This window comes from Ictidomys tridecemlineatus, chromosome 16 (assembly GCF_052094955.1).
Source record: "Ictidomys tridecemlineatus isolate mIctTri1 chromosome 16, mIctTri1.hap1, whole genome shotgun sequence".
Lineage (NCBI taxonomy): Eukaryota > Metazoa > Chordata > Mammalia > Rodentia > Sciuridae > Ictidomys > Ictidomys tridecemlineatus.
In genome coordinates this window covers 36,865,737-36,889,967 of record NC_135492.1, presented here as the reverse complement: position 1 = coordinate 36,889,967, position 24,231 = coordinate 36,865,737, and the positions used below count along the sequence as shown (strand labels likewise).

At 56.1% G+C, this 24,231-nt stretch overlaps 2 protein-coding genes across 7 annotated transcripts in view; both read left to right on the top strand.

The window, feature by feature from the left end:
* Nucleotides 1-611: 611 nt before the first annotated feature.
* On the top strand, nt 612-22,525 carry Copg1 (coat protein complex I subunit gamma 1). 2 transcript variants are annotated; one of them, XM_005340447.5, is made up of 24 exons: nt 612-793; nt 2,475-2,527; nt 3,159-3,239; nt 3,479-3,550; nt 3,677-3,756; nt 5,017-5,092; nt 5,832-5,924; nt 6,160-6,246; nt 7,102-7,259; nt 7,342-7,475; nt 8,166-8,233; nt 8,657-8,845; nt 9,345-9,440; nt 11,229-11,472; nt 14,092-14,167; nt 15,334-15,437; nt 15,782-15,907; nt 16,267-16,335; nt 17,880-18,022; nt 18,211-18,382; nt 19,393-19,490; nt 20,195-20,333; nt 20,847-20,945; nt 22,054-22,525. In XM_005340447.5, exons 1-24 carry the CDS (start codon nt 757-759, stop codon nt 22,182-22,184), a joined length of 2,625 nt encoding a protein of 874 aa, XP_005340504.2. In that variant the 5' UTR covers nt 612-756; the 3' UTR covers nt 22,185-22,525. The 2 variants fall into 2 exon arrangements, with proteins under 2 accessions (XP_005340504.2, XP_077890032.1); XM_078033906.1 differs by lacking the exon at nt 2,475-2,527 and having other exon boundaries at nt 623-793.
* A 729-nt stretch (nt 22,526-23,254) lies between these two features.
* The window catches only part of Hmces (5-hydroxymethylcytosine binding, ES cell specific), a 12,472-nt gene continuing 11,495 nt past the window's right edge, over nt 23,255-24,231 (top strand). For 3 of the 5 annotated variants that reach the window (XR_013431496.1, XR_013431497.1, XM_078033907.1), the window contains exons 1-2: nt 23,255-23,416; nt 24,122-24,231. Coding sequence is in view for 2 of the 5 variants with exons in the window: in XM_078033907.1 (XP_077890033.1) it covers nt 24,155-24,231 (77 nt within the window). In the remaining 3 variants the exon portion in view is untranslated. Of the gene's footprint in view, nt 23,417-23,444; nt 23,605-24,121 lie in introns of those variants that run through there. The other 2 variants (XM_078033908.1, XM_078033909.1) reach the window with 2 other exon arrangements.

The window sequence follows — 24,231 nt, the reverse complement described above, 5'->3', positions numbered from 1 at the left end:
GTTCGTTCAACAAGGACTTACTGAGCAACTACTACAGTCTACTGTAATCCTCGACCGTGCATAAAAGACAATAAAAGCAGACACGCTTGGGAGAGGGCCTGCAATCCCGGTGCCTTGGGAGGCTGAGGCAGGAGGATCGCAGGTTGGAGGCCAGCCTCAGCCACTTAGTGAGGCCCTGAGCCACTCAGCGAGACCCTGTCTCTAAATAAGATATAAAAAGGGGCTGGGGACGGGGCTCAGGGATTAAGCACCCTGGGTTCAATCCCTGGTGCCTAATAATAATAATAATAATAATTTTAAATACATTAATATATTAAACTTTAAATAATATTAAAGCAAAAACAGAGTGTTTGATGGCAATTCAAGGTCGCAAAGAAAATCCCGCGGTGCACTTCAGCGGGGATCGAGGCGCAGGGACGCAGCGCGGCTCAGCCTGGGCCCACGTCCCCCGGGACCTCCCCGTCCCGCTTCCCTCCGCGGCTCCTCCACCCGCCAAGCTGCGGCGCCGAAGGGGTTAACGCAGTCCACGGCGGCGGCGGCGGCGGCGGCAGCGCAATTGTGCGCAGGCGCGGAGTGCGCGGTGCGCCTGCGCCTGCGCGATGCGCCTGCGCAGAGCGGCGGGCGACGTGGCCGAGCGCAGCCCGGAAGTGGCCTGTGGAACGGCCGCCGGACCGCTGCTCCGAGCCGCCCGGTCCCCGCCCGGTCCCCGCCCGGTCCCCGTCCCGCTGCTGCGTGGCGCCCGCGCCGGCCGCGACCATGTTGAAGAAATTCGACAAGAAGGACGAGGAGTCGGGTGAGTGAGGCCGGGCCCTGCGCAGCGTCCCCCGTTCCCGGGTCACTGCGGGGCGCCCGGGGCCGAGCGCGCCCTGTGCCCGGGGTCGGGGCCGCGCTGCCCGTCGGAGGCCGCGGCCGGGGCCTCCCGTCGCTCTCCGGTCGGTGCCCGGGCCCCGCTGCCCCCGCTGCGGCCTGTCCGCGTCCCGAGGCTCAGGGCGCCGGCCCGTCGCGCGCTCGGGGACCCTTTCTTGTCATTTGTCCAATTTGCTCTTTACATATTTTTTTTTTCGGGGTCAGGGAGGGAACCCAGGGGCGCTCACCCCCAGCCCCGTCCCCGGCCCCTTTTTATTTATTATTCAGAGACAGGGTCTCGCTGAGTTACAGAGGCCGGCCTCCACCTTGCGATCCTCCGGCCTCAGCCTCCTGTAGGCCTGGGATGACAGGCCTGCGCCATCCACCGTGCCACTCCGTGGACTTTTCTTTATTCTGCCCATCTCCGTAGCTCTCCGGAGGCTGAGGCCGGAGGATCGCAAATTGGAGGCCAGCCTCAGCCAAAGCGAGGTGCTCAGCAACTCAGCAAGACCCTGTCTCTCAATAAAATGCAAAATAGGGCTGGGGATGGGGCTCAGGGGTCCAGGGCCTTCCTGAGTTCAATCCGTGGTACCCCCCAAAAGAAAGATCATGTCCAGTTCATCCTGTTGTCTTTCCTATTCGCATCCCTTCTACCTTCCCTTTGTCTGATCTAATGAACGTCAGCATCTGCACATCAGAGGGACCATTCCACCTTTGGCTCTTTGAGTCTGGCTTAGTTCACGTAGCAGGATCCTTTCATTTATAGGCAAATGGCATGATTTCATTGTTTATGGCTGAGTAATATTCCACTGTGTGCACGGACCATGTTATCTTTGTCCATCCATCTGTTGAAGGGCTCCTAGGTTGGCTCCACAGTTGAGCTATTGTGAATTGAGCTGCTGTAAACACTGAGGTGGCTTTGTCCCTGTCCTGTGCTGATTTTAAGTCCTTTGGGTATAAACCACGGAGTGGGACAGCTGGGTCCCATGGTGGCTCCATTCCCAGTTTTCTGAGGCATCTCCTCTCTGCTCTGGGCGACTTGGGCGAGTGGTTTGGGCAGAGTAGAGTCCCTCGCAGGACAGTGATGGGACCTGGAGACAGGTTGGGGGACCTGTGGCTTTGCTTTGTAGATGACAAGGACAGCTGTCCCTTCCCTTTATCAGGAGGGATTTTTCTGTGGCTTTGGCACCAGGAGTTGAGCCCAGGGCTTTGCGCGTGCCAGGCAAGTGCTCTCCTTCTGAGTGACAAACCTAGGCCCCCCACCTTTTTTCGGTACCAGGGATTGAACCCAGGGGTGGGTGCCTAACCACTGAGCCCTGTCCCCAGCCCTCCTACAGTTTTTTTTTTTAGTGACTGGGTCTTCCTGAGTTGCTGAGGCTGCCTCTGTACTCGAGATCCTCCTGCCTCAGCCTCCCCAGACACTGGGATCCCAGGCGGGTGCCACTGGGCCTGGCCTCAGCCCTTGTTATCGTTATTATTTTGTCTTGAAATGGCACTCGGCTCAGGTGACCTTAAACTCTGCCTGAGTGGCCGGGGTTCCAGGCGGACACCCCTGAGCCTCGCTGTCTGGAATGATCTGAAATCAGGGTCATAACCTGGAAGTGATTCTCTGTCCTCCTTGACTCTAGGTGGAGGCTCCAACCCTTTCCAGCACCTCGAGAAGAGCGCAGTACTGCAGGAGGCAAGTGTCATTGGGACCTCTGTGAATGTCATTGACGCACTCGGAAAACACAGACCCAAGTCCTGGTTTAAGGGGCCGTGGGGGCAGGGCACGGTGGTTCATGCCTTTGTAAAATCACCACGGCTCAGGAGGCTGAGGCAGGAGGATCGCAAGGTAGAGGCCAGCCTCAGCCACTTAGCCCCTAAGCCACTCAGCGAGACCCTGTCTCTAAATAAAATAGAAAAAGGGCTGGGGATGGGGCTCAGGGGTTCAGCGCCCCTGGGTTCAGTCCCCAGAGGTATCTTGGCCAGGCAAGGTTGCCTGCAATCTCAGTGGCTCAGGAGGCTGAGGCAGGAGGACCGCAAGGTGGAGGCCAGCCTCATCCACTTAGCAAGGCCCTGAGCAGCTCAGGGAGACCCTGTCTCTAAATAAAATAGAAAAAGGGGCTGGGGACGGGGCTCAGTGGGTTGAGCACCCCTGGGTTCAGTCCCTGGTCCCCGAAAAAAAACGAAAAAGAAACAGAACTTTTTTTCTTCTCGTTGACTCGGGCGTTTATCCCGTGACTTCTCAAACCACAAACGCCCTTGAGAGTGGCCAGCGGAAGGGATGTGACCTGGGCCAGAAGGTCATGTCCTTGGTGGCTTCTTCCTAGGCCCGGGTCTTTAACGAAACCCCCATCAACCCTCGGAAATGTGCCCACATCCTCACCAAGATCCTCTACCTCATCAACCAGGTAACGGGCCGGGCACGTGGGGGACCTGGGCGCAGGTCAGCGGGGACCCTGGGCCTCTGACGGTCTCCGTGGCGTGAGCCAGCGACCCAGCTCGGGTCCCCCAGTCCCCGATTGTGAAGTGTGTCTGCCACAGAGTCCCTGAGGGCACAGGGCTGGGGACTCAGGTCTGGGGCAGGGGCCAGCTGGTGCCCGGAAGAGCCCTCTGTCCCCAGCTGAGGCTGCTCTCTTGGTGACCACAGGGGGAGCACCTGGGGACCACCGAGGCCACAGAGGCCTTCTTCGCCATGACCAAACTCTTTCAGTCCAACGATGTGAGTGTCGCCTCATGTGTCGTGTGTCACCCCCCCCCACCCCACCCCTACCCCCACTTTCCTGGTGGCCGCTGGAACGGATGGACTGTCATGGTGTCCGATGGGCTTTTCCCGCCTCTTTTCCAGCCCACGCTGCGTCGGATGTGCTACCTGACCATCAAGGAGATGTCCTGCATCGCCGAGGACGTCATCATCGTCACCAGCAGGCAGGGCTCAGGGCAGTCGGGGGACGACAAGTGGACTTGGGGCTCAGGGTGTCCGAGGTCCCAATCCACACATGGTGGCTCCGCTCCTGGGCCGAGGGGAGGCAGGACATCATGGAGCAAGAAAGGTCTGGAGGCTGAGGCAGGAGGATCGCAAGGTGGAGGCCAGCCTCAGCCACTTAGAGAAGCCATAAGCAAGTTAGCGGGAACTTGTCTCATAATTGAAAAAAGGACACGGAATGTCCTTCATTGGGGGGTAGAGCATTCCTGGGTTCAGTGCCTAGTATCAAAAAAGGACACCTCTGGCCTCTTGTAGCCTTGGAATCGACAGGGTGACAGCCAGGGAGTCAGGCCATTAAGGTAAGGTGTAGAAAGGCTTGTTCTGGGGAGTATGCTGGACTGCGGGGGCAGATCAGGAGGGCACCAGCTTGATTTTGGACCAGAAAAATCATTTAGACCCATCTAAGTGAGGTTTTTTTTTTTTTCTTTATTTTGAGACAGGGTCTTGCTCAATTGCAGAGGCTGGCCTCAAACTTGCAGTCCTCCTGCCGCAGCCTCCAGCATCTGTGGGATTACCCCGAGTGGGGTCTTAAAGGATGAGAAAGAAAGAGCAGGACAGAGGCTGGGGACATAGCTCAGTGGCGATCTCTTGCCCAGCGTGTGCAGGCCCTGGGTTCTTCTGCAGAACCGCTGGGGAAAAGACCAGAGGCGGAGGTGCAGCAGGATTCCCGTCCAGGCTGAGAGAGCAACACATGCAAAGGCCTAGGGACCCATTATCCCAGTTCCTCAGGAGGCTGAGGTCAGAGAGTCACAGGTTCAAGGTCAACTTGGGCAGTTTAGCAAGACCCCCATCTCAAAAGCAAAAATAGAACCAAAGGGGCCTGGTCTTTGGGCTGCTCCGATCTGTTAACTAGGAAGCCACAGAAATGTCTTGGTGATGTCAGTGCAGTGGCCCACGTCTGTCATCCTAGACCTCGGGAGGCTGAGGCGGGAGGATGGCAAGATGGAGGCCGGCCTCAACCACTTAGCAAGGCTCTAAGCAGCTCAGCGAGCCCCTGTCTCCAAATGAAATAAAAAAGGCCTGGGGTGTGGCTCAGTGGTTAGCGCCTCTGGGTTCCATCCCTGGGACCAAAGCCAGAAAGGAACAGAGGGTGGCCCTAAGCCTGGGACTCTTGTCATGCAAGCGAGCATGGTGACAGGGGAACTCCAAGGGAGGGACAGGCCGGGCTCCCCGCGTCTCAGCAGTGCCCTCTCTTCCTGCAGCCTCACCAAAGACATGACCGGGAAGGAGGACAACTACCGCGGCCCGGCCGTGCGGGCCCTCTGCCAGATCACGGATGTGAGTCCCTCCTCCTCACCCCGGGCCACCTCCCAGGCGGCCCCCAGGTCCATGAGCCAGGGCTGGGGGCAGGAGAACCTGGGGACGCTCTTCTCTGCACCCCACAGTCTTCCTCTGCACCCCACAATCCTCCCCCAAACCCTCCACTCCTCCTATGTACCCCATGCCCTTCCTCTCACTTAGTCCCTCCCCTTACACCCCAGGCCCCTCCCCTGCACCTTAGGCTCCTCCCTGCATCTTAGGCCCCTCCCTGCACCTTAGGCCCCTCCCCTGCACCTTAGGCTCCTCCCTGCACCTTAGGCCCCTCCCCTGCACCTTAGGCCCCTCCCCTGCACCTTAGGCTCCTCCCTGCACCTTAGGCCCCTCCCCTGCACCTTAGGCTCCTCCCTGCACCTTAGGCCCCTCCCCTGCACCTTAGGCTCCTCCCTGCATCTTAGGCCCCTCCCTGCACCTTAGGCCCCTCCCCCGCATCTTAGGCTCCTCCCCCACACCTTAGGCCCCTCCTCTGTACCTTAGGCCCCTCCCCCACACCTTAGGCCCCTCCCCCACACCTTAGGCCCCTCCTCTGTACCTTAGGCCCCTCCCCCGCACCTTAGGCCCCTCCCCTGCATCTTAGGCCCCTCCCTTGCACCTTAAGCCCCTCCCCTGCATCCCAGGCCCCTCCCCTGTGCCCCCACTCCTCCCCCCCCACCCTGCGCCCACTGCCTGAGGGTCCCCCTCCCTCGTCCCCTGCCCGCAGAGCACCATGCTGCAAGCCATCGAGCGCTACATGAAGCAGGCCATCGTGGACAAGGTGCCCAGCGTCTCCAGCTCTGCCCTGGTGTCCTCCCTGGTGTGTGGCTGCGCTGGGACCCTGTGGGAGGGAGGGGGAGGCATAGAGGGCGCCCTTCCCCGGGGAGGAGCAGGGGGGCCTCAGAACCCAGCCCATCCGGGAAGCCAGCCTGGGGCCTGGGATTGAGGGGAAGGGACCCGCGGGGGACAGAGGAGGGAGGGCAGGCAGCAGGCGGGGTTCAGGACCCCGGGAGGCCACCTGTCTGCCTGCCCCTTGACCTGCCCTGCGCCTACAGCACCTGCTCAAGTGCAGCTTCGACGTGGTCAAGCGCTGGGTGAACGAGGCCCAGGAGGCGGCGTCCAGCGACAACATCATGGTCCAGGTGAGTCGGGCCAGGGAGGAGCCTGAAAGTCCTCGGGTGGTGGCCCAGCCCCTCCCAGCCAGAGCTCATGCTTACCATGGCTGACCTGGTGGCCCCCGGTGTCAGACTCTTGTTTAGCAGATCATTCTGGTGGGGAAACTTGTGGGGGACTCTGGGAAAGAATCCAGGGCTCCACTCGGGGACTGGGGTTAATGGATGACTGTACCCACCTGTCATCCCAGTGGCCAGGGAGGCCGAGGCAGGAGGATTACAAGTTGGAGGCCAGCCTCAGCAACTTAGTGAGGCCCTAAACAACTTATTCATTCTGTACTGGGGACTGAACCCCAGGGTGCTCTACCACTGAACTGCATCCCAAGCCCTTTTTATTTATTTTCATTTTGAGACAGCGTCTTGCTGGCCTCAAATTTCTGATCCTCTTGCCTCAGCCTCCAGGCTGGCACCATTGAGTCTAGCTCCGCCAATTGTATTCTGTTTTAGTTTTTTTGGCTGGGCATTGAGCCCCGGGGTGCTTACCACACAGCTCTGTCCCTGTCCTTTTTATTCTTAAAATTTGAGACAGTGTCTCACTAAGTTGCTGAGGCTGGCCTCCAACTTGCGATCCTCCTGCCTCAGCCTCCCAAACCTCTGAGATTCCAGTTGTGCGCCACATGCCTGGCTCTCTGCCACCAACTTTTTCTTCTTTTTTCTCTTTTCCTCTCTGGCTTCTACATCCAAGGTGACACCCAGGACCCTTGACCTGCTGATTCGGGGGTCATTTTACTTAACATGACGCTTTCGGGTTCCGTCCGTTTCCCCGCAGTGACTCCGCCGCTTCCATCCCGTGTCACAGCCTCCCCTCTCGCTCTCTGTCCTCAGTACCACGCGCTGGGGCTGCTGTACCACGTGCGCAAGAATGACCGCCTGGCGGTCAGCAAGATGATCAGCAAGTTCACGCGACACGGCCTCAAGTCGCCCTTCGCCTACTGCATGATGATCCGCGTGGCCGGCAAGCAGCTGGAGGAGGAAGACGGCAGGTCTGCCCTGCTCCCCGCTGGGGGTGCCCCTCATAACCCCCCACAGCGTCCCCAACTGTCTCTTGTCCCTTATCACCCGCAGCCGGGACAGCCCGCTGTTCGACTTCATCGAGAGCTGTCTTCGCAACAAGCACGAGATGGTGGTGTACGAAGCCGCCTCGGCCATTGTCAACCTGCCAGGCTGCAGTGCCAAGGAGCTGGCCCCCGCCGTGTCAGGTGGGCCCCCCACCCCCGCCCACGTCTGCCTGCGGGAGCCAGGGCCACCCTGAGATCGGCCACGCTCTGGGGTTGGGCAGGGCCTGGGGTCACATCTGGGTTTTTTGGTTCTGAGGATTGATCCCAAAGGTGCTTAGCCACTCAGCCCCGTCCCCAACCCTTTTTATTTTTATTTTTATTTAGAGACAGGGTCTCCCTGAGTTGCTTAGGAGCTTGCCAAGTTGTTGAGGCTGGCCTCCACCTTGCGATCCTCCTGCCTCAGCCTCCTGAGTGGCTGGGATTGCGGGCGTGCGCCACCAGGCCTGGCTGGGAGGGCTATTTTTGATTCTGTCTTTCCCTTAAAGAGGCCAAGATGAGGGTCGGGTGTATTCTGAAGCCAAGCAGGTGGCCTTGGTATGGAGAAGGCCTAATGGACGAGCTCAGGATGTGTGGAACCTCTCTCAGGAGCTGTTCCCTGGTGTTGTGAACAGTCAGTGACTAAGACCCTCAGCGACTCTGGTGCCTGCACACAGCAGGTGCTCAATAAGTGAAGAGCACCACTGGGCTGTCTCTTGATGGGCAAGGAAGCTGCTCACAGCTCTGCCACCCAGGGCCGGGGCCCAAGTGGGCTTGTCCCCTCCTCCAGAGAGGCCCTGCCCTGGTCTTCCCAGCACTGAGGGTGGCCTGGCTTCACCCCATATCCCCCCACAGTGCTCCAGCTCTTCTGCAGCTCCCCCAAAGCCGCGCTGCGCTACGCCGCTGTCCGCACCCTCAATAAGGTAAGAATCCCCAGGCGGGAGGGTGGGATCCTGGCTGCTTTGTTATTTTGGATCCCAAGGATTGAACCCAGGGGTGCTGAACCCCTGAACCCCGTCCCCAGCCCTTTTTAGATTTTATTGAGAGGCAAGGTCTCACTGAGTTGCTAAGTGGCGGAGGCTGGCCTCCACCTTGCGATCCTCCTGCCTCAGCCTCCCGAGCCGCTGGGATGCCAGGCATGGGCCACAGCGCCTGGCCAGCTGGTGGTGTTTTGGGAAAGGCGTAGACCTGGTCCTCGTTACCTTTTCTGGGGTGTGAGATTCCGGGGTCACAGTTCCTTTGTCTAGATAGTGAGCTCATCCGCAGAATCTCTTGACTGGGCCAAACTGTTTAAATGAGGTAATAGAATCGGGTCCTGCGTCTCTGTCTCTCTGCGCCCCCAACAGGTGGCCATGAAGCACCCGTCAGCCGTGACAGCCTGCAACCTGGACCTGGAGAATCTGGTAACGGACTCGAACCGGAGCATCGCGACCCTGGCCATCACCACCCTCCTCAAGACGGGCAGCGAGAGCAGCATCGACCGCCTCATGAAGCAGATCTCGTCCTTCATGTCGGAGATCTCGGACGAGTTCAAGGTAGCCCAGCCTCTGGACACTCCGGGCCTCAGAGGACAGGCGCCATGTGCTCGCTGTGTCCACAGGCCTCCTGAATGGCTCTTCAGCCTCGAGGCTCAGTAATAGTGGACACTTCCCCCTTTGGGGGCCTTGCCCTGGGGGACACGCACGTCCTACCTCTGGGCCTTTCTGCCCTGGTTTTTTTGAGTCTTGAGAACCCTGGCTTGGGAGCCTGACAGTGCCCACTCCAGAGGTCCGGTTCCTAGCTTAGCTGGGATTATAAGCAGCTCTGGAGGCTGAGGCAGGAGGATCGCAAGTTGGAGGCCAGCCTCAGCCACTTACTAACTTGGAGCGACCATTTATTTAGTCTCTAAATAAAATAGAAAAAGGGCTGGGGACGGGGCTCAGGGTTCAGTCCCTGGTACCAAAAAAAAGAAATCCGGTTGGCACTTGGCCAGCTGAGTTGCTGGGGTAGGGGCTGCTGCTCACGTCTGTCCGTCCATCCGTCTGTCTGTCCCAGGTGGTGGTAGTCCAGGCCATCAGCGCGCTGTGTCAGAAGTATCCTCGCAAGCATGCTGTGCTCATGAACTTCCTGTTCACCATGCTGCGGGAGGAGGTAAGGCTGCGGCCCTGGTCCTCCGGGTGCTCAGAGCCACCTGCTCACCGGCTCGTTTTCCTGCTGCCTGCGGCCCTTTAAGCTCCTGTCGACACCCGGTGGATGACACCTTGCACCATTGCTGGTGATGACAGGAATGAGTAGTGACTCACCAGCCTGGCACTGACAGTGCATGAGACGCCCCAGGGTGACGTTTGTGCAGAGGCGGGAAGATGTTATGTTCTCTAAGGGCGAAGACGAGTGCAGGAATATTCCAGGCTGTTCCAGAGTTCTACGGTGGTTTCTTTTTTTTTTTTTTAGATTTTTTTATTTGTTCTCCTTAGCTCCCTGTGACAACAGGGAGAATTCTGCCATGTCCCACCTACACGGGGCGGGACTCCCCATTCCTGTGGCTGGACCTGCCATGAGGTGTCCCTGGTCGTGGGTTCCTATGTGAACATGGGAAAGGAACGTTCATTCATTCCCCTGTCTCTCCCAGTCCCCTCCCCTCCCTTCCCTGTACTCCCCTGCGTCTCATCCAGTGAACTTCTCTGTTCCCCCCTCTTATTGTGGGTCAGTGTCCCCATATCAGAGAGAACATTCAGCCTTTGGTTTTAGGGGACTGGTTTATTTCACTCAACATGATCGTCTCCAGCTCCATCCATTTACCAGCAAATGCCATCATTTCATCCTTCTTCAAGGCTGCGTAATATTCCATTGTGTATATACCTCATTTTCTTTACCCATCCATCTGCTGGAGGACACCTAGGTTGGCGCCATAGCTTAGCTATTGTGAATTGAGCTGTTATAAACGTTGATGTGACCATGTCACTGCAGTGAGCTGATTTAAGTCCTTTGGGTGTATATCTACAGGTGATTTCTTGTAGAATTGGATATTAATCATGGGATATCGGGTGTGTTTTTGTTCCTGTGGTGAATTAGTGATTTCACTGATGTCTCAGCAAAACCAGTGAGTTTCACAGGAGCAAGAACAAATGCTCATGGAGTGGACCTGCTCTCTAGATACCAGTGGCCTTCACCCAGCCCCAGGGGACCAAGGGCCAAGCAATACCGCACCCACCGCCTTGGGTGTCTTGAGGTTTCCCAAGAATGTTAGAGAAACGTGCTAATGACCTCAGCTAGTGGGCCTGGCCCCTCCGAGACAGGATAAACCCCCACTTGTGGTCCTCCTGATGGGCCTTGACCGTAAGCCTTATTTTTCCCTTTGAGAATGGGGAATCTGGGGCTGTGGCTCAGAGGCAGAGCGCACGCCTAGCATGTGTGAGGCACTGGGTTCGAACCTCAGCACCACATTAAAAAGAAAAGAAATAGATAAAATAAAGATATTGGGTCCAACTCCAACTACTAATTAAGTGAATGAATGAAGGAGAATGGGGAGTATAAGCCAAGCACACACAGTGGCTCATGTCTGTCATCCCAGTGGCTCAGGAGGCTGAGGCAGGAGGATCCCAAGTTAGAGGCCAGCCTCAGCAACTTCCATGAGACCCTGTCTCTAAATAAAACAGAAAAAGGGCTGGGGATGGGGCTCAGGGGGTGAGCGCCCCTGGTTCAGTCCCCAGGCCCACGCACACTCAAAAAAGGAAAAGTTTTCATTGAGGTGTCAGAAGACAGTTCTAATAGAAACCAGGAGAAGGCCTCCGTGGGCCAAACCTTTTGTTTTACCTAAAAATGAGATGCAGCCCCAGAGAGCCAGGTGCCCTGCCTCCAAGGTCGATTTGCACCAGCATCCTTTGTCCCTGGTCCTGGGGAGGCACCAGGGCTCCTAGCTCAGCTGCCTGCCCCCACCAGGGAGGCTTCGAGTACAAGCGTGCCATCGTGGACTGCATCATCAGCATCATTGAGGAGAACGCCGAGAGCAAGGAGACGGGGCTGTCACACCTGTGCGAGTTCATCGAGGACTGCGAGTTCACCGTGCTGGCCACCCGCATCCTGCACCTCCTGGGCCAGGAGGGGCCCAAGACCAACAACCCGTCCAAGTACATCCGCTTCATCTACAACCGGGTGGTCCTGGAGCATGAGGAGGTCCGCGCAGGTAGGTCTGGGCCCGGGCTGAGCTGGGCCCTCAGCGTGTGTGGGGTGGTGACCCAGGACCTGAACCCCAGTGGGGACACACAGGTGAAGTGCTCTTGTCTCATGAACTGGTTGGTTTTCATGATCTCCTAAGACAGACCTTAGCTGTCATCTAAGGTGAGTGGTACTTCAGTCTCAAGTTTCAAAATACGCTGGTCTTTGGGGTATTGTATTTGTTCTAATAATAACTGAGATAAATTCATATACCGTAAGTTTTCTCCGTTCACGTAAGTGGACTGTTCAACAAGGGACCATCTGTTTTTTTTTTTTTAAGAGAAGATAATTTTTTAATATTTATTTTTCAGTTCTCGGCAGACACAACATCTTTGTTGGTATGTGGTGCTGAGGATCGAACCCCGGGCCGCACGCATGCCAGGCGAGCGCGCTACTGCCTGAGCCACATCCCCAGCCCTGACCATCTGTTTTTCGTTTTGTCTTGGTTTGGGCAGTGCTGGGGATGGAGCCCAGGCCCACCCTGCAGGCACTCTAGGCCACGCCCCAACCAGCAAGACTCGCCCCTAAGACACTCCAAGACTAAGAAACCCCAATGCTAAGCTAGGTCCCTAATCACTAAGCCACACCCAACCACTAGGCCACACCCAACCACTAAGCCACACCCCAACCACTAAGCCACATCCCAGCCACTAAGACTTACCCCTAATCACTAAGCCACACCCAACCACTAGGCCACACCCAACCACTAAGCCACACCCCAACCACTAAGCCACATCCCAGCCACTAAGACTTACCCCTAATCACTAAGCCACACCCTAACTATCAAGCACCAAGGCACGCCCCAATCACAAAGCCACACCCCCAACCACTAAGCCACATCCCAGCCACTAAGATACCCCTAATCACTAAGACATATCCCAACCATGAGGGCACACCCCCAACCACTAAGCCACACCCCAACCGCTAAGCCATACCCCAACTACCAAGCACCAAGGCACGCCCCAATCACTAAGCCACACCCCCAACCACTAAACCATGCCCCAATCACAAAGCCACACCCCAACCACTAAGACACACCCCAATCAGTAAGCCACGCCCCAGCCACTAAGTCATACCCCAACCCTAAGCCACGCCCCAACCATGAAGCCACACCCCCAGCCACTAAGCCACATCCCAGCCACTAAGACACCCCCCAACCACTAAGACACCCCTAATCACTAATACACCCCTAATCACTAAGACATCCCAACCATGAGGGAACACCCCCAACCTCTAAGACACACCCCCTAATCATTAAGCCATACCCCAACTACCAAGCACCAAGCCACGCCCCAATCACTAAGACACGCCTCTAATCACTAAGACATGCCCCAACCACTAAGCCACGCCCTAGTCATGAAGCCACACCCCAATCATAAGCCACACCCCAACTACCAAGCACCAAGCCGTGCCCCAAGCACTAAGCCACACCCAACCACTAAGCCACGCCCTAATCATGAAGCCACACCCCAATCACTAAGCCACACCCCAACTACCAAGCACCAAGGCACGCCCCAAGCATTAAGCCACACCCCCAGCCACTAAGCCACACCCCAGCCACTAAGACACCCCCCAACCACTAAGACACCCCTAATCACTAATACACCCCTAATCACTAAGACATATCCCAACCATGAGGGCACACCCCCAACCACTAAGACACACCCCTAGTCACTAAGCCACACCCCAACTACCAAGCACCAAGCCACGCCCCAACCATGAAGCCACACCCCAATCACTAAGACACGCCTCTAATCACTAAGACATGCCCCAACCACTAAGCCACGCCCTAGTCATGAAGCCACACCCATCCACTAAGCCACGGGCCAACCAAGAAGCCACACCCTAACATGAAGCCACGCCCCCAACCAGGAAGCCACGCCCCCAGCCTCAACCCGCCTGTTTTTTTTTTTTTAACATCTTTTCTTTTCTAATGATTTTTTAGTTGTCAGTGGACTTTATTTATTTTTGTATGGTGCTGAGAATCCACCCCAGGGCCTCACCCATGCCAGGCAGGCGCTCTACCGCTCAGCCCCAGCCCCAACCCGGATTTCTATTCTTTTTGAGCCCACCGTGGGCAGGCTTTCTTGTCTCCGCCACGCTGTCCCTAAGTCCACCCCCACACGTGCAGTCATCTGAGGCTCAACAGGAAGTGGAGGTCATTTGGGATCTGAGAATCGGGACTTGTAGGCAGCTCTTGGGATGGTGCCGCAGTTCACTTGGGAAGAGTTCCTGGTGCTGGGCTCAGTGGCATCAGCCTGTAATCCCAGGAAAACCAGGGTCAAGCCCAGTCTCTGAGCCTCGGCAAGACCCTGCTTCAAAATCAAAACAAACAGGGCTGGGGCTCAGGCTAGAGTGCCTCTGGGTCAGACCTAGCGTCCCCAAGGAGAAAAATAAATGGTAGCTCAGGAAACCTGCACTGGGCGACAGTCACCCCATTTGAGTAGGTAGGCATTGGGGGCCACTGAGCCGTCTTATCATGTTGGTGGCCCTTGGGGCCCTCTGGGGCGCTGCTGTGTGAAGACCAGGAGTGCCCGTGTGGCGACTCACCAGGGAGCATTGGCAGTGATTTTGGGTGTGCCAACAGGTGCTGTGAGCGCTCTGGCCAAATTTGGAGCCCAGAACGAAGAGATGTTGCCCAGTATCCTGGTGTTGCTGAAGAGGTAAGCCTAGGCCCAGGGACCCTGTTGGGTGACATGTTGCCTTAGGCCCACGCGGCTTCCCCTAGTCTTTATGTATAAAAAAGGAGGAGATAGAGCACTTGCCTAGCCTGTAGAACACGCTGGATTCAAGCCGGGCACAGTGGGGCGCATCTGTCACCCCAGTGACTCTGGAGGCTGAGGCAGGAGGATCGAGAGTTCAAAGCCAGCCTCAGCCAAAGCGAGGCCCTAAGCAACTCAGCAAGACCCTGTCTCTAAATAAAATGCAAAGTAGGGCTGTGGATGGGGCTCAGTGGTCGAGGGCCCCTGAATTCAATCCCCAATATCCACCTCCCCCCAAAAATAAGATCCTGGATCCATCCCCAGCCTGTGAATGAATGAATGAATGGATCAGTCAGTCCATGGTTTTTAACGTATTCACAGAGTGGTGGAACTAAAACCACCATCTAAATTTAAAACATTTTTTAGCTGGGTGTGATGGGGCATACCTGTATTGTTTCCAGCTACTCTGCAGGCTGAGGTGGGAGGATTGCAAGTTTGAGGCTAGTTTTGGCAACTTTAGGGGGACCCTGTCAAAATAAAAAATAAAAAGCGGTAAAGTGCCTCTGGATTCAATTCCCAGTACCACCAAAAAAAAAAAAAAAAAAAGAAAGAAAGAAAGAAAGAAATTATTGCGTCTTCCAAAAAACCTATATCCACTTATAGCTACATCTCATTCATTCAGCGTTTCTAGATCCAAACAACCACAAATCTATTTCTTTTTTTCTGGTGCCGGGGATGGAATCCAGGGGCACTTAACTCCCGAGCCCCGTCCCCAGCCCTTTTTATTTATTATTTAGAGACAGGGTCTTCCTGAGTTGCCTAGGGTCTTGCTAAGTTGAAGAGGCTGGCCTCCAACTTGCAATCCTCCTGCCTCAGCCTCCCGAGCCACTGGGATGAGAGGCATGAGCCGCTGTGCCCAGCCTAATACTCTTGAGCTCTGTCCTGGGCCCCCTCTGTGCATTTCGATGGCTTTATACAAGAATTGCCAGGACACCACCTCTGGCGACTGAGCTGTCTGAGCTTTAAGAGACCCGCCTCCCCCTGCCTCCCCTTGATGAAACTCTGCAGCGTGCTTCCTGCCAGCGCTGCGGATCCCCAGTCAGCAGCTCCTCGTGTCCCGGCTGCAGGTGTGTCATGGACGACGACAATGAAGTAAGGGACCGAGCCACCTTCTATCTGAATGTCCTGGAGCAGAAGCAGAAGGCCCTCAATGCAGGCTACATCCTGAACGGTGAGTCCTCCCTCCACCTTCCTGAGGCGAGGGAGGCCCAGGCCAGAGTCTCCTTGGACTCCCGGAGTCCGAGGCAGGAGGATCGCGAGTTGGAGGCCAGCCTCGACAAGTTAGTGAGGTCCTGAGCAACTCAGCGAGACCCTGTCTCAAAGTAAAAATGAAAAGTGATGGGGCTGGAGCTCAGGGGAGAAGCAACCCTGGGTTCCATCTCTGGTACCAAAAAAGAAACAAATGAAGTGATTTTTCTCAGAGCCAGACCCCTCTAGGGTTTGTAATTTGGGGGATTCCTGGTGACATTCTCTCACGTTGTAAGGACAAGTGACCTCTCTCCCACTGGCCTCTAGGTCTGACGGTGTCCATCCCTGGTCTGGAGAGGGCTCTGCAGCAGTACACTCTGGAACCTTCGGAAAAACCTTTCGACCTCAAGTCTGTGCCCCTGGCCACCACGCCCTCGGCTGAGCAGAGAACAGGTGAGGCCTGTGCTTTTTTGGGGGGTACCGGGGATTAAACTCAGAGCATTTGACCACGGAGCCCTATTTTATGTTTTGTTTAGAGACAGGGCCTCGCTGAGTTGCTTAGGACCTTGCTTTGGCTGAGGCTGGCCTCTACCTTGTGATCCTCCTGCCTCAGCCTCCTGAGCTGCTGGGAGGACAGACATGCGCCATACATAGCACCCTGTCGATGCTTGCTCTTTTTCTCACATGCTCTGGACATTTTCAGAAGTGTTGGGCTTTACAAGGCTCAGGGACAGCACGGCAGTCAGCACCCTGCGGCCTGTCCCCTCCTAGTGGCCAGAGCTGTGGGTTAACCTGTATATTTGTGCCTACAGAGACCACCCCCATCGCAGCCGTCAAACAACCCGAGAAAGTGGCCGCCACCAGGCAGGAGATCTTCCAGGGTGAGTGGCAGAGCTACCAAGGAAATCCACGACAGTGGTCAACGTGGGCCCACGCGCCTCCCAAGGCCTGACCATGTGGATCACGTGGGACCTGGTCAGTCTCCTCAGGGGGATTAAGAACTGAACAGAAGTAGAAACCTCACTGGGTGTCTCCTGAGTGCTGGGCTTGGAGACTTGTTTGTCCTACTCTTCTTTTCTGGGAGGGGTGGACTAGGGACTGAACCTAGGGGCCCTCAACCCCTGAGCCCTGTCCGCAGCCCTATTTTGTATTTTATTTAGAGACAGGGTCTCCCTGAGTGGCTTAGGGCCTCGCTTTGGCTGAGGCTGGCCTCCACCTTGGGATCCTCCTGCCTCAGCCTCCCCTTTTGAGGAACTAGAAATCCAGAGAGACAAAGTCATTGGCCCAGTGTAGCTAGCACAGGTGGAAACACAGAAGCACTGAAATTAAGATCCGGATCCACCTGGCTGAGAGCTGCTTGCCCCAGTCCTGAGGGCTCAGGTCCCCAGACCCCAGCCCAGGTCAGGAGGTCTCACTGAGCAAAGCTGAGGTTCAGAGATACAGGACCTTGTTTGGGTAGTTTGTTTTGGATTCTGTTTGTGTTCGGTTCACATTATTTTTTTTCTTTTTTTTTTTAAAATAATTAGTTGTTAGTTGTAGTCGGACACAATACTTTTATTTATTTACTGTTACGCGGTGCTGAGGATCGAACCCAGGGCCTCGAATGTTCTAGGCGAGCGCTCTACCACTGAGCCCCAGCCCCGGTCCTCTGTTCACATTGTCTGCAAGTTTTATTTAGTCGTCCACCTATTCCTCCAGTCTTGCATCTTTTTTTTTTTTTAATATTTATTTTTTAGGTTTTTTTTAGGTGGACACAATATCTTTATTTACTTATTTATTTTTATGTGGAGCTGAGAATCGAACCCAGTGCCTCACACGTGCCAGGCGAGCGCTCTACCGCTGAGCCACATCCCCAGCCCCAGCCTTGCCCTTTTAATTAATTAATTTATTTTTGGTACCAGGGATGGAATCCAGGGGTGCTTAACCACTGAGCCACATCCCCAGCCCTTTTATTTATTTATTTGACATTTTTTTAGTTCTATGTGGACATAATAATATCTTTATTTTGTTTATTGTTTTTATGTGGTGACAGGATTGAACCCAGGGCCCCACATGTGCGAGGCAAGACCTCTGCCAACTGAGCCTCAGCCCCCTTCTTATGTTTTATTGAGAGACAGGGTCTCGCTGAGTTGCTTTTGGCCTCACTAAGTGGCTGAGGCTGGCCTCCACCTTGCGATCCTCCTGCCTCAGCCTCCCGAGCCATTGTGGTGACTGACAGGAGGACACCTCCGTGCCCGGCCCAGTTGGTCTGTTTCTTGTCAGGTCTTTTGTAGGACAGGGGAGGGGACTATTCCTAGGAGGTGGTGCCAGGAGCCCATCGAGTATCCACACGCATGTCCCCAAGAATCAGCCCTGAGAATTCACTAGGAACCGCCCCACGCTGGTGTGGGCCACCGAGGCTGAGCGGGTGTGACTGTGCTTTTAGAGCAGTTGGCTGCGGTGCCCGAGTTCCAGGGCCTGGGACCCCTCTTCAAGTCGTCGCCCGAGCCAGTGGCCCTCACCGAGTCAGAGACGGAGTACGTCGTCCGCTGCACCAAGCACACCTTCACCCAGCACATGGTGTTCCAGGTGAGCAGCACGGTCCCAGGTCCTGGAGTGGCCTGGCACTGCCACCCTGGAGCTGCTGGGGACCCCAGTTGGGTGGCAGGGCCCCTCTAGCTCCTGAGGTCGCCAGAGACAGGGATCCGGGGCGGGGGTGAGGATGGGGGGCCTCCCCGCAGCCTGGCCTGGACCCCTGTCCCCTGTCCCCTGTCCAGTTTGACTGCACCAACACGCTCAACGACCAGACCCTGGAGAACGTCACTGTGCAGATGGAGCCCACGGAGGCCTACGAGGTGCTGTGCTGCGTGCCCGCCCGCAGCCTGCCCTACAACCAGCCCGGCACCTGCTACACACTGGTGGCCCTGCCCAGGGACGAGCCCACGGCCGGTGAGTGCCCCACGGTGGCCGGCCTGGGGCTGGGGGGAGGCGTCACGTAGAAGCCATTGTGAGATTCCCACTGTCACTGCTGTTCCTGTCACAGGTTGTATTCACACCAACACGATGTGAATGTGTCATCACTTTGTTATGATTTATATTGACATGATTATACGCCTTTATGTCACGTAAAAACATTATTTACATATTGACATTATATAGACCACGTTTACGTTACGTAGGAATACAATGTTGTATTTATACTATTTTAATCGTATTTATAAGGAATACATCATATGACATATAAATAATGATAATATGAATGTGAACATATTTACATGATATGAACATTATTTATATAAATTTCTATTTACACTTATTGATATACTTAGTGCTTTTGGCCTCACTAAGTGGCTGAGGCTGGCCTCCAACTTGCGATCCTCCTGCCTCAGCCTCCCAAGGCACTGGGGTGACTAACAGGAATGCATCTCTGTGCCCGGCCCAGTTGATGTGTTATAAATGTTATTATTTGGATTATTATGTATATTTATGTAAATATGTCTATATAATGTGTGTGTCACATGTTTGTGTGGGTCATTTGTTGTGGTGGTGACGGGGACGTAGCTGGAGTCCTTGCCCCGCTGTCCCTCTGGGGACATGAGCGCTGCTTTCCTCTCGTAGCTGAGGGAGCTGTGGCAGGTCCAGTGGCCCCGGACACTCAGTTCTGCCCAGTCCCCTCCATCCTCTGGAGCCACCCGGTCCTTGTCCACACCTTGGACAGTGGCCGGGGGCCGTGACGTGGACGCAGCCAGTCTGCACTGTCTCCGCCTTGGACACATGACGTGACTGCTGTCCTACGAGGTGGCACCTTCATTCAGTACAGCCAGCTGGGGTGGGTGACATGTCACCATGACTGATAACATAGCAGAAGCCTAGAGGACAGGCTGCGGCCCTGTCTAAGGAGGACCTTGACCCCACGTGGCCTGGGGACATCCTGGCCACCCAGCCTTGCTTCCCCACAGTGGCCTGCACGTTCAGCTGCATGATGAAGTTCACTGTCAAGGACTGCGACCCCACCACCGGGGAGACGGATGAAGAAGGCTACGAGGACGAGTACGTGGTAAGGAGGAGGCCACCGTCCGACCCATCTTCTCCCTGCGGATTTGGCTTTTATGGATTTTTTTTTTGTTTTTCTTTTTTCTTTGATTTTTTAGTTGGAGATGGTCACAATACCTTTATTTTGTTTATTTCGGTTTTTTTTTTTAATGTGGTGCTGGGACTCGAACCCAGTGCCTCGCACAGGCCAGGCAAGTGCTCTACCACTGAGCCACCGCCCCAGTCCTCTTTTTTGGCTTTTTTTCATGGTGCTAGGGATTTGAACCCAAGGCCTCACACCTGCCGGGCAAGTGTTCTGCCCCTGAGCTTCGGTAGATTAAAAGAATGGTCTGGCCAGGCGCAGTGGCCCACGCCTGTCCTCCCAGCAGCTGAGGAGGCTGAGGCAGGAGGATCGCAAGGTGGAGGCCAGCCTCAGCAATTTAGTGGGCAACTCAGTGAGACACGAAGATCGTGTCCCACAGAGAGCAGTCTAGGACGAGTCCCGTGTCGTGGGCTGGTCCCTGGGGTCAGCGTGTTCTCGTGGCTGTGGGCACCCAGTAGGTGCTCTGTGTCTCGGGAGCCCTTGGTGTCCTTGGTGCCTGGTGGGCGCACCTGCCGAGCAGGGTGCAGGGAACCTGGGAGAGGGTTCAGAGCAGCGGCCCTGACGGACACAGGGCGGGTGTCTGTCCCACAGGGATGGGCGACTCACTTCTACCTGTCCCTCTGCAGCTGGAAGACCTGGAGGTCACCGTCGCCGATCACATCCAGAAGGTCATGAAAGTAAACTTCGAAGCCGCCTGGGACGAGGTAGGGGATGAGTTTGAGAAAGAGGAGACGTTCACCTTGTCCACCATCAAGACTCTGGAAGGTAAAATCCTGAGGATGCCGTCCCTGACGTACCTGCCCTCCAGGACCCTCGGGTGTTATTTCAGAGTTCATCCCTTTTGCTTCCAAAGATCCAGGACCATGTCTAGAGCTCATACCTTTAACGCCCCTTCATTAAAAGCCACTCAGCAGGGTGTCAGAGCCAAAAAGAAAAGCATACCTATAATCCCAACGACTCGGGAGGCTGAGGCAGGAGGATCGCAAGTTGGAGGCCAGCCTCAGCAACTTAGCAAGGCCCTAAGCCACTCAGCGAGACCCTGTCTCTAAATAAAATAGAAAAAAGGGCTGGGGACGGGGCTCAGGGGTGAAGCACCTTTAGTTTCATCCCTGGAATCCAAAAAAGAGAGAGACACAAGATACATGACTTGGGACTGGGGACATGGCCCAGTAGAAGGCGTCCTTAGCATGTGCAAGGCCCTGGATTTGACCCCCAGAACCTCACACATACAAAACCACACAAAAGATTCCTGACTTTATGCCCTGGTCTCTCCTCCAGAGGCTGTGGGCAACATCGTGAAGTTCTTAGGGATGCATCCCTGCGAGAGGTCTGACAGGGTCCCGGAGAACAAGAATACCCACGCGCTGCTCCTGGCAGGTGAGCTGTGTCTTGGTGGGGTACCCCGACCCTCGGCTGCAGACGCCCCGTGAACATGGGGAGTCAGCAGTCTGCTGCATGTGGGGCTGGATCGAGGCTCAGTGGTAGAGCACGTGCCTTGCAAGAGGGAAGCACTGGGTTCCATCTCAGCACCTCATAAAAACAAAGACATTGAGACCATCCACAACTAAAAAAAAAATTTTTTTTACTGCATTAAAAATTCCTGAAGTGTAAAAAGGTGTGTAATGAGGTGTCGACCCCCAGCCAGGCACGGTGGTGTATGCCTGTCATCCCAGCAGCTCGGGAGGCTGAGGCAGGAGGATCGCAAGGTAGAGGCTGGGATGATGGATATACACCACCTGCACCCGGTATGATCCTGTGTTCAATGCCAAAAGGCCAATGCAGTTATCATACCTAAAACAATTAAGAAAAGGAGATGGGGGCCGGGCACGGTGGCACACACCTGTAACCCCAGTGGCTTGAGAGGCTGAGGCAGGAGGATCACGACTTTAAACCCAGCCTCCACAAGGGCGAGGCGCTACTCAGTGAGACCCTGTTTCTGAATAAAATACAAAATAGGGCTAGGGATGGGGCTTCAGGGGTCAAGTGCCCCTGAGTTCAATCCCTGGTACCAAAAAAAAAGAAAAAAATTTTTTTAAAAGGAAAGGAAATGGGATTTTTTTTTAGCTGAGTGTTTATAAACAGCGGAAGGAGGATGCTTTGCTTCGCTGCCCGCGCACAGCTGACAGCCCCCAAACCCATCATTTGTGGCCACACTGAAGTAGCTCGGTCCCCTGGGTCTTGTAGACACCTGCTCTGCGGTTTTCTCTTGCTGGGGCTGTCCCCTCCATCTGTGCTGTCAGATGTAGCCTCTGTGACATGAGGTACAAATGTCCCATGTCCACGATTCATCCATCGGGGCCTGGAGAAATCTGGAAACGCGGTTGGTATCATTCCCTGTGCTTTGTAGTTCTGAGCTCAGAGTGGACACGCCTCCGCTCAGGGATCTCAGCCCAGCTCTCCTGCAGAGCCACCTTGACCAGCCTCTGCCAAGGCCACCCTCTGCCCGCCCCCTCCCTCACCTGCCTCTCCCCCTCTTCCCCTCCAGGCGTGTTCCGTGGTGGTCACGACATCCTCGTGCGCTCCCGACTGCTGCTTTTGGACACAGTGACAATGCAGGTGACAGCCAGAAGTACAGAGGAGCTGCCAGTAGACGTCATCTTGGCCTCTGTGGGCTAAGGGGCCAGTCTGCCAGGGCCCATTCGGTCCTTTCCCCCAACACTACTCGAAAAATCCTGCTTCCCCATCAAACAGGTGGAGACCCTTCCCAAGCCTTTGTATCCAAGACCAATCAGGAACCATCGTGTGGATTTAAAAAAATTCCACCCCCTATCCCAGAATTCCTAGGGAGTAACTTTTTTTTTGTTTTTAATAGAGGATTATTTTAGCTTGGCCTAGGTCTTGCAGTGCTGCCTGAGACGGGAGGGCGTCACAGTTGGGTAAAAGAAAATGTTTACACCTCAATTTATCCCCAAAGAAACGACCTTAGTACTATAATAAATCAGCATGTATTTATTGAACGACTACTACTTCTGCAGACTCCTGCCCCGGCCTCCACTTCCCCTGGAGAGGCCTCCCTGGTGGAGGACTGTGTCCCCCTTGCCCCTATGATGTTGTATCATCTTCTACTCACGCTGCCCGAGCACCAGGCCTGGGCAGGAGCAGTAAGGTTTGCCGAGTGAGTGACAGCAGGTGACCAGCTCCGGGGTGGTCTCTGGGGCCTCAACCCTCCCTTTCATGGAAGATAACCTGGCATCTGCCTAGGGGTAGTAAGACTTTTCGCTGCTGTGACTAAAAGACCTGATTTGATCAATTTTAGAGGAGGAAAAGTTGGGGGCTCAAGGTTTCAGAGGACTCGGTCCATAGAGGCCGGCCCCATTCCTGGTGGCTTGAGGCGAGGGGGCATGATGGAGGACCAGTGGCAGAGGAGCAGCTCGCCTGGTGATCAGGAAGCGGACTCCAGCCTCGCGTGACTGCGGGACGCGCTCCTGGGTGGCTCGGGTTCTGTCCTCGTCAGGCCTGAAATGAAGACTTCCCCCCAACAGTGACCTGGTGCCCGGGTGCAAGGGCCCTTCCCTGGGGGACGGGCCACCGGGAAGGGAACCCAGGGAAGGGAAACCACAGGGGCGCGGCCACAGGGAAAGGTAGCAAGGCCCGCCCTCTGGGGCGGGGCTGACCTGGGGGCGGAGCACAGAGAACGGAATCCCGCGGCGCATCAACGCGGACGGCCCGCCCCTTTGGGGCGGGGCTGGCTCAGGGGCGGGGCCTGGCGCAGGCGCGCGGCGTCCGGGCTGAGCGCGGCGCGAACGTGAGGTGAAGTGAGGCGACGCGGGCGGCGGGAGCCTCTGGACTCCGACGCCCGAGGGTGAAGCGACGCGGGTCGCCAGGCGGGACGGCCGGGCCGGCGCTAGGTGACGTGCGGCAGGGGCGGGGCCTACAGCGGCTACGGAGACACCTGCACCCGGCGACCCGGGAGCCGAGCCCGGAGCGCGTTCGCCGCCGGGGTCCAGCCCGGGCCTCGGGCCTCGGGGGCAGCGGGCGGCGGGAGGGACCGCGTTTCCGGCCTGGACCCCGCCTCGCCGCCCCGCGCGGGCCCGAGGTGAGCGGTGCCCCTCAGCGGGGTCGCCGGCGCCTGCGGGGACAGAGAAGGGCGGGACCAAGGGTCGCCCAGAGGGCAGCGCCAGGAGCCGCAGTCGCCTGTCTTGGCTGCTCCAGGAAACCCACCTCCTCGGGGAGTTGCATCCGGGCAACTCTTTGGGGAGCGTCTAAAGTAACTGCCAGGGCCGCACCGTGGGGCCAGGGTGTGGAGCCCAAGGGGCGGATCCTTGTCCCTGATGGAGCTTGGGGGTCCCGAGGAGTAGAACCTGGAAATCGCAGGAGGACGCTGAGATCTGACATTGCACCAGGCCATCCCCATAGGAGGCCGAGGCAGGAGGATCGCGGGTTGGAGGCCAGCCTCTAGTGAGGCCCTCAGCAACTCAGCGAGACCCTGTGTCTAAATGAAATACGAAAAAGGGCTGCGATGGGGCTCAGGGGTTAAGCGCTCTGGGTTCCATCCCTGGTAACAGAAAAAGATCTGATATTTCATGTATAAACCTTCTCCTTATGTTTTGTAGTTAAAGGTGGCGAGAGGGAGGCCGAGCTGAAGAATGTGTGGGCGCACGTCCTGTCACTTACCTAGAGATGTCCTCACCAGAGCTTGTGCCTATCACGATCGACAGGGCCA

Bases quoted from the DNA above. Each gene is read 5' to 3' on its own strand.
- Copg1 (XM_005340447.5), top strand. From the start codon at position 757: ATGTTGAAGAAATTCGACAAGAAGGACGAGGAGTCGG. The intron at 7,476-8,165 runs GTGGGCCCCCCA...ATCCCCCCACAG, and splicing joins GCTGGCCCCCGCCGTGTCAG to TGCTCCAGCTCTTCTGCAGC. The intron at 14,168-15,333 runs GTAAGCCTAGGC...TCCCGGCTGCAG, and splicing joins ATCCTGGTGTTGCTGAAGAG to GTGTGTCATGGACGACGACA.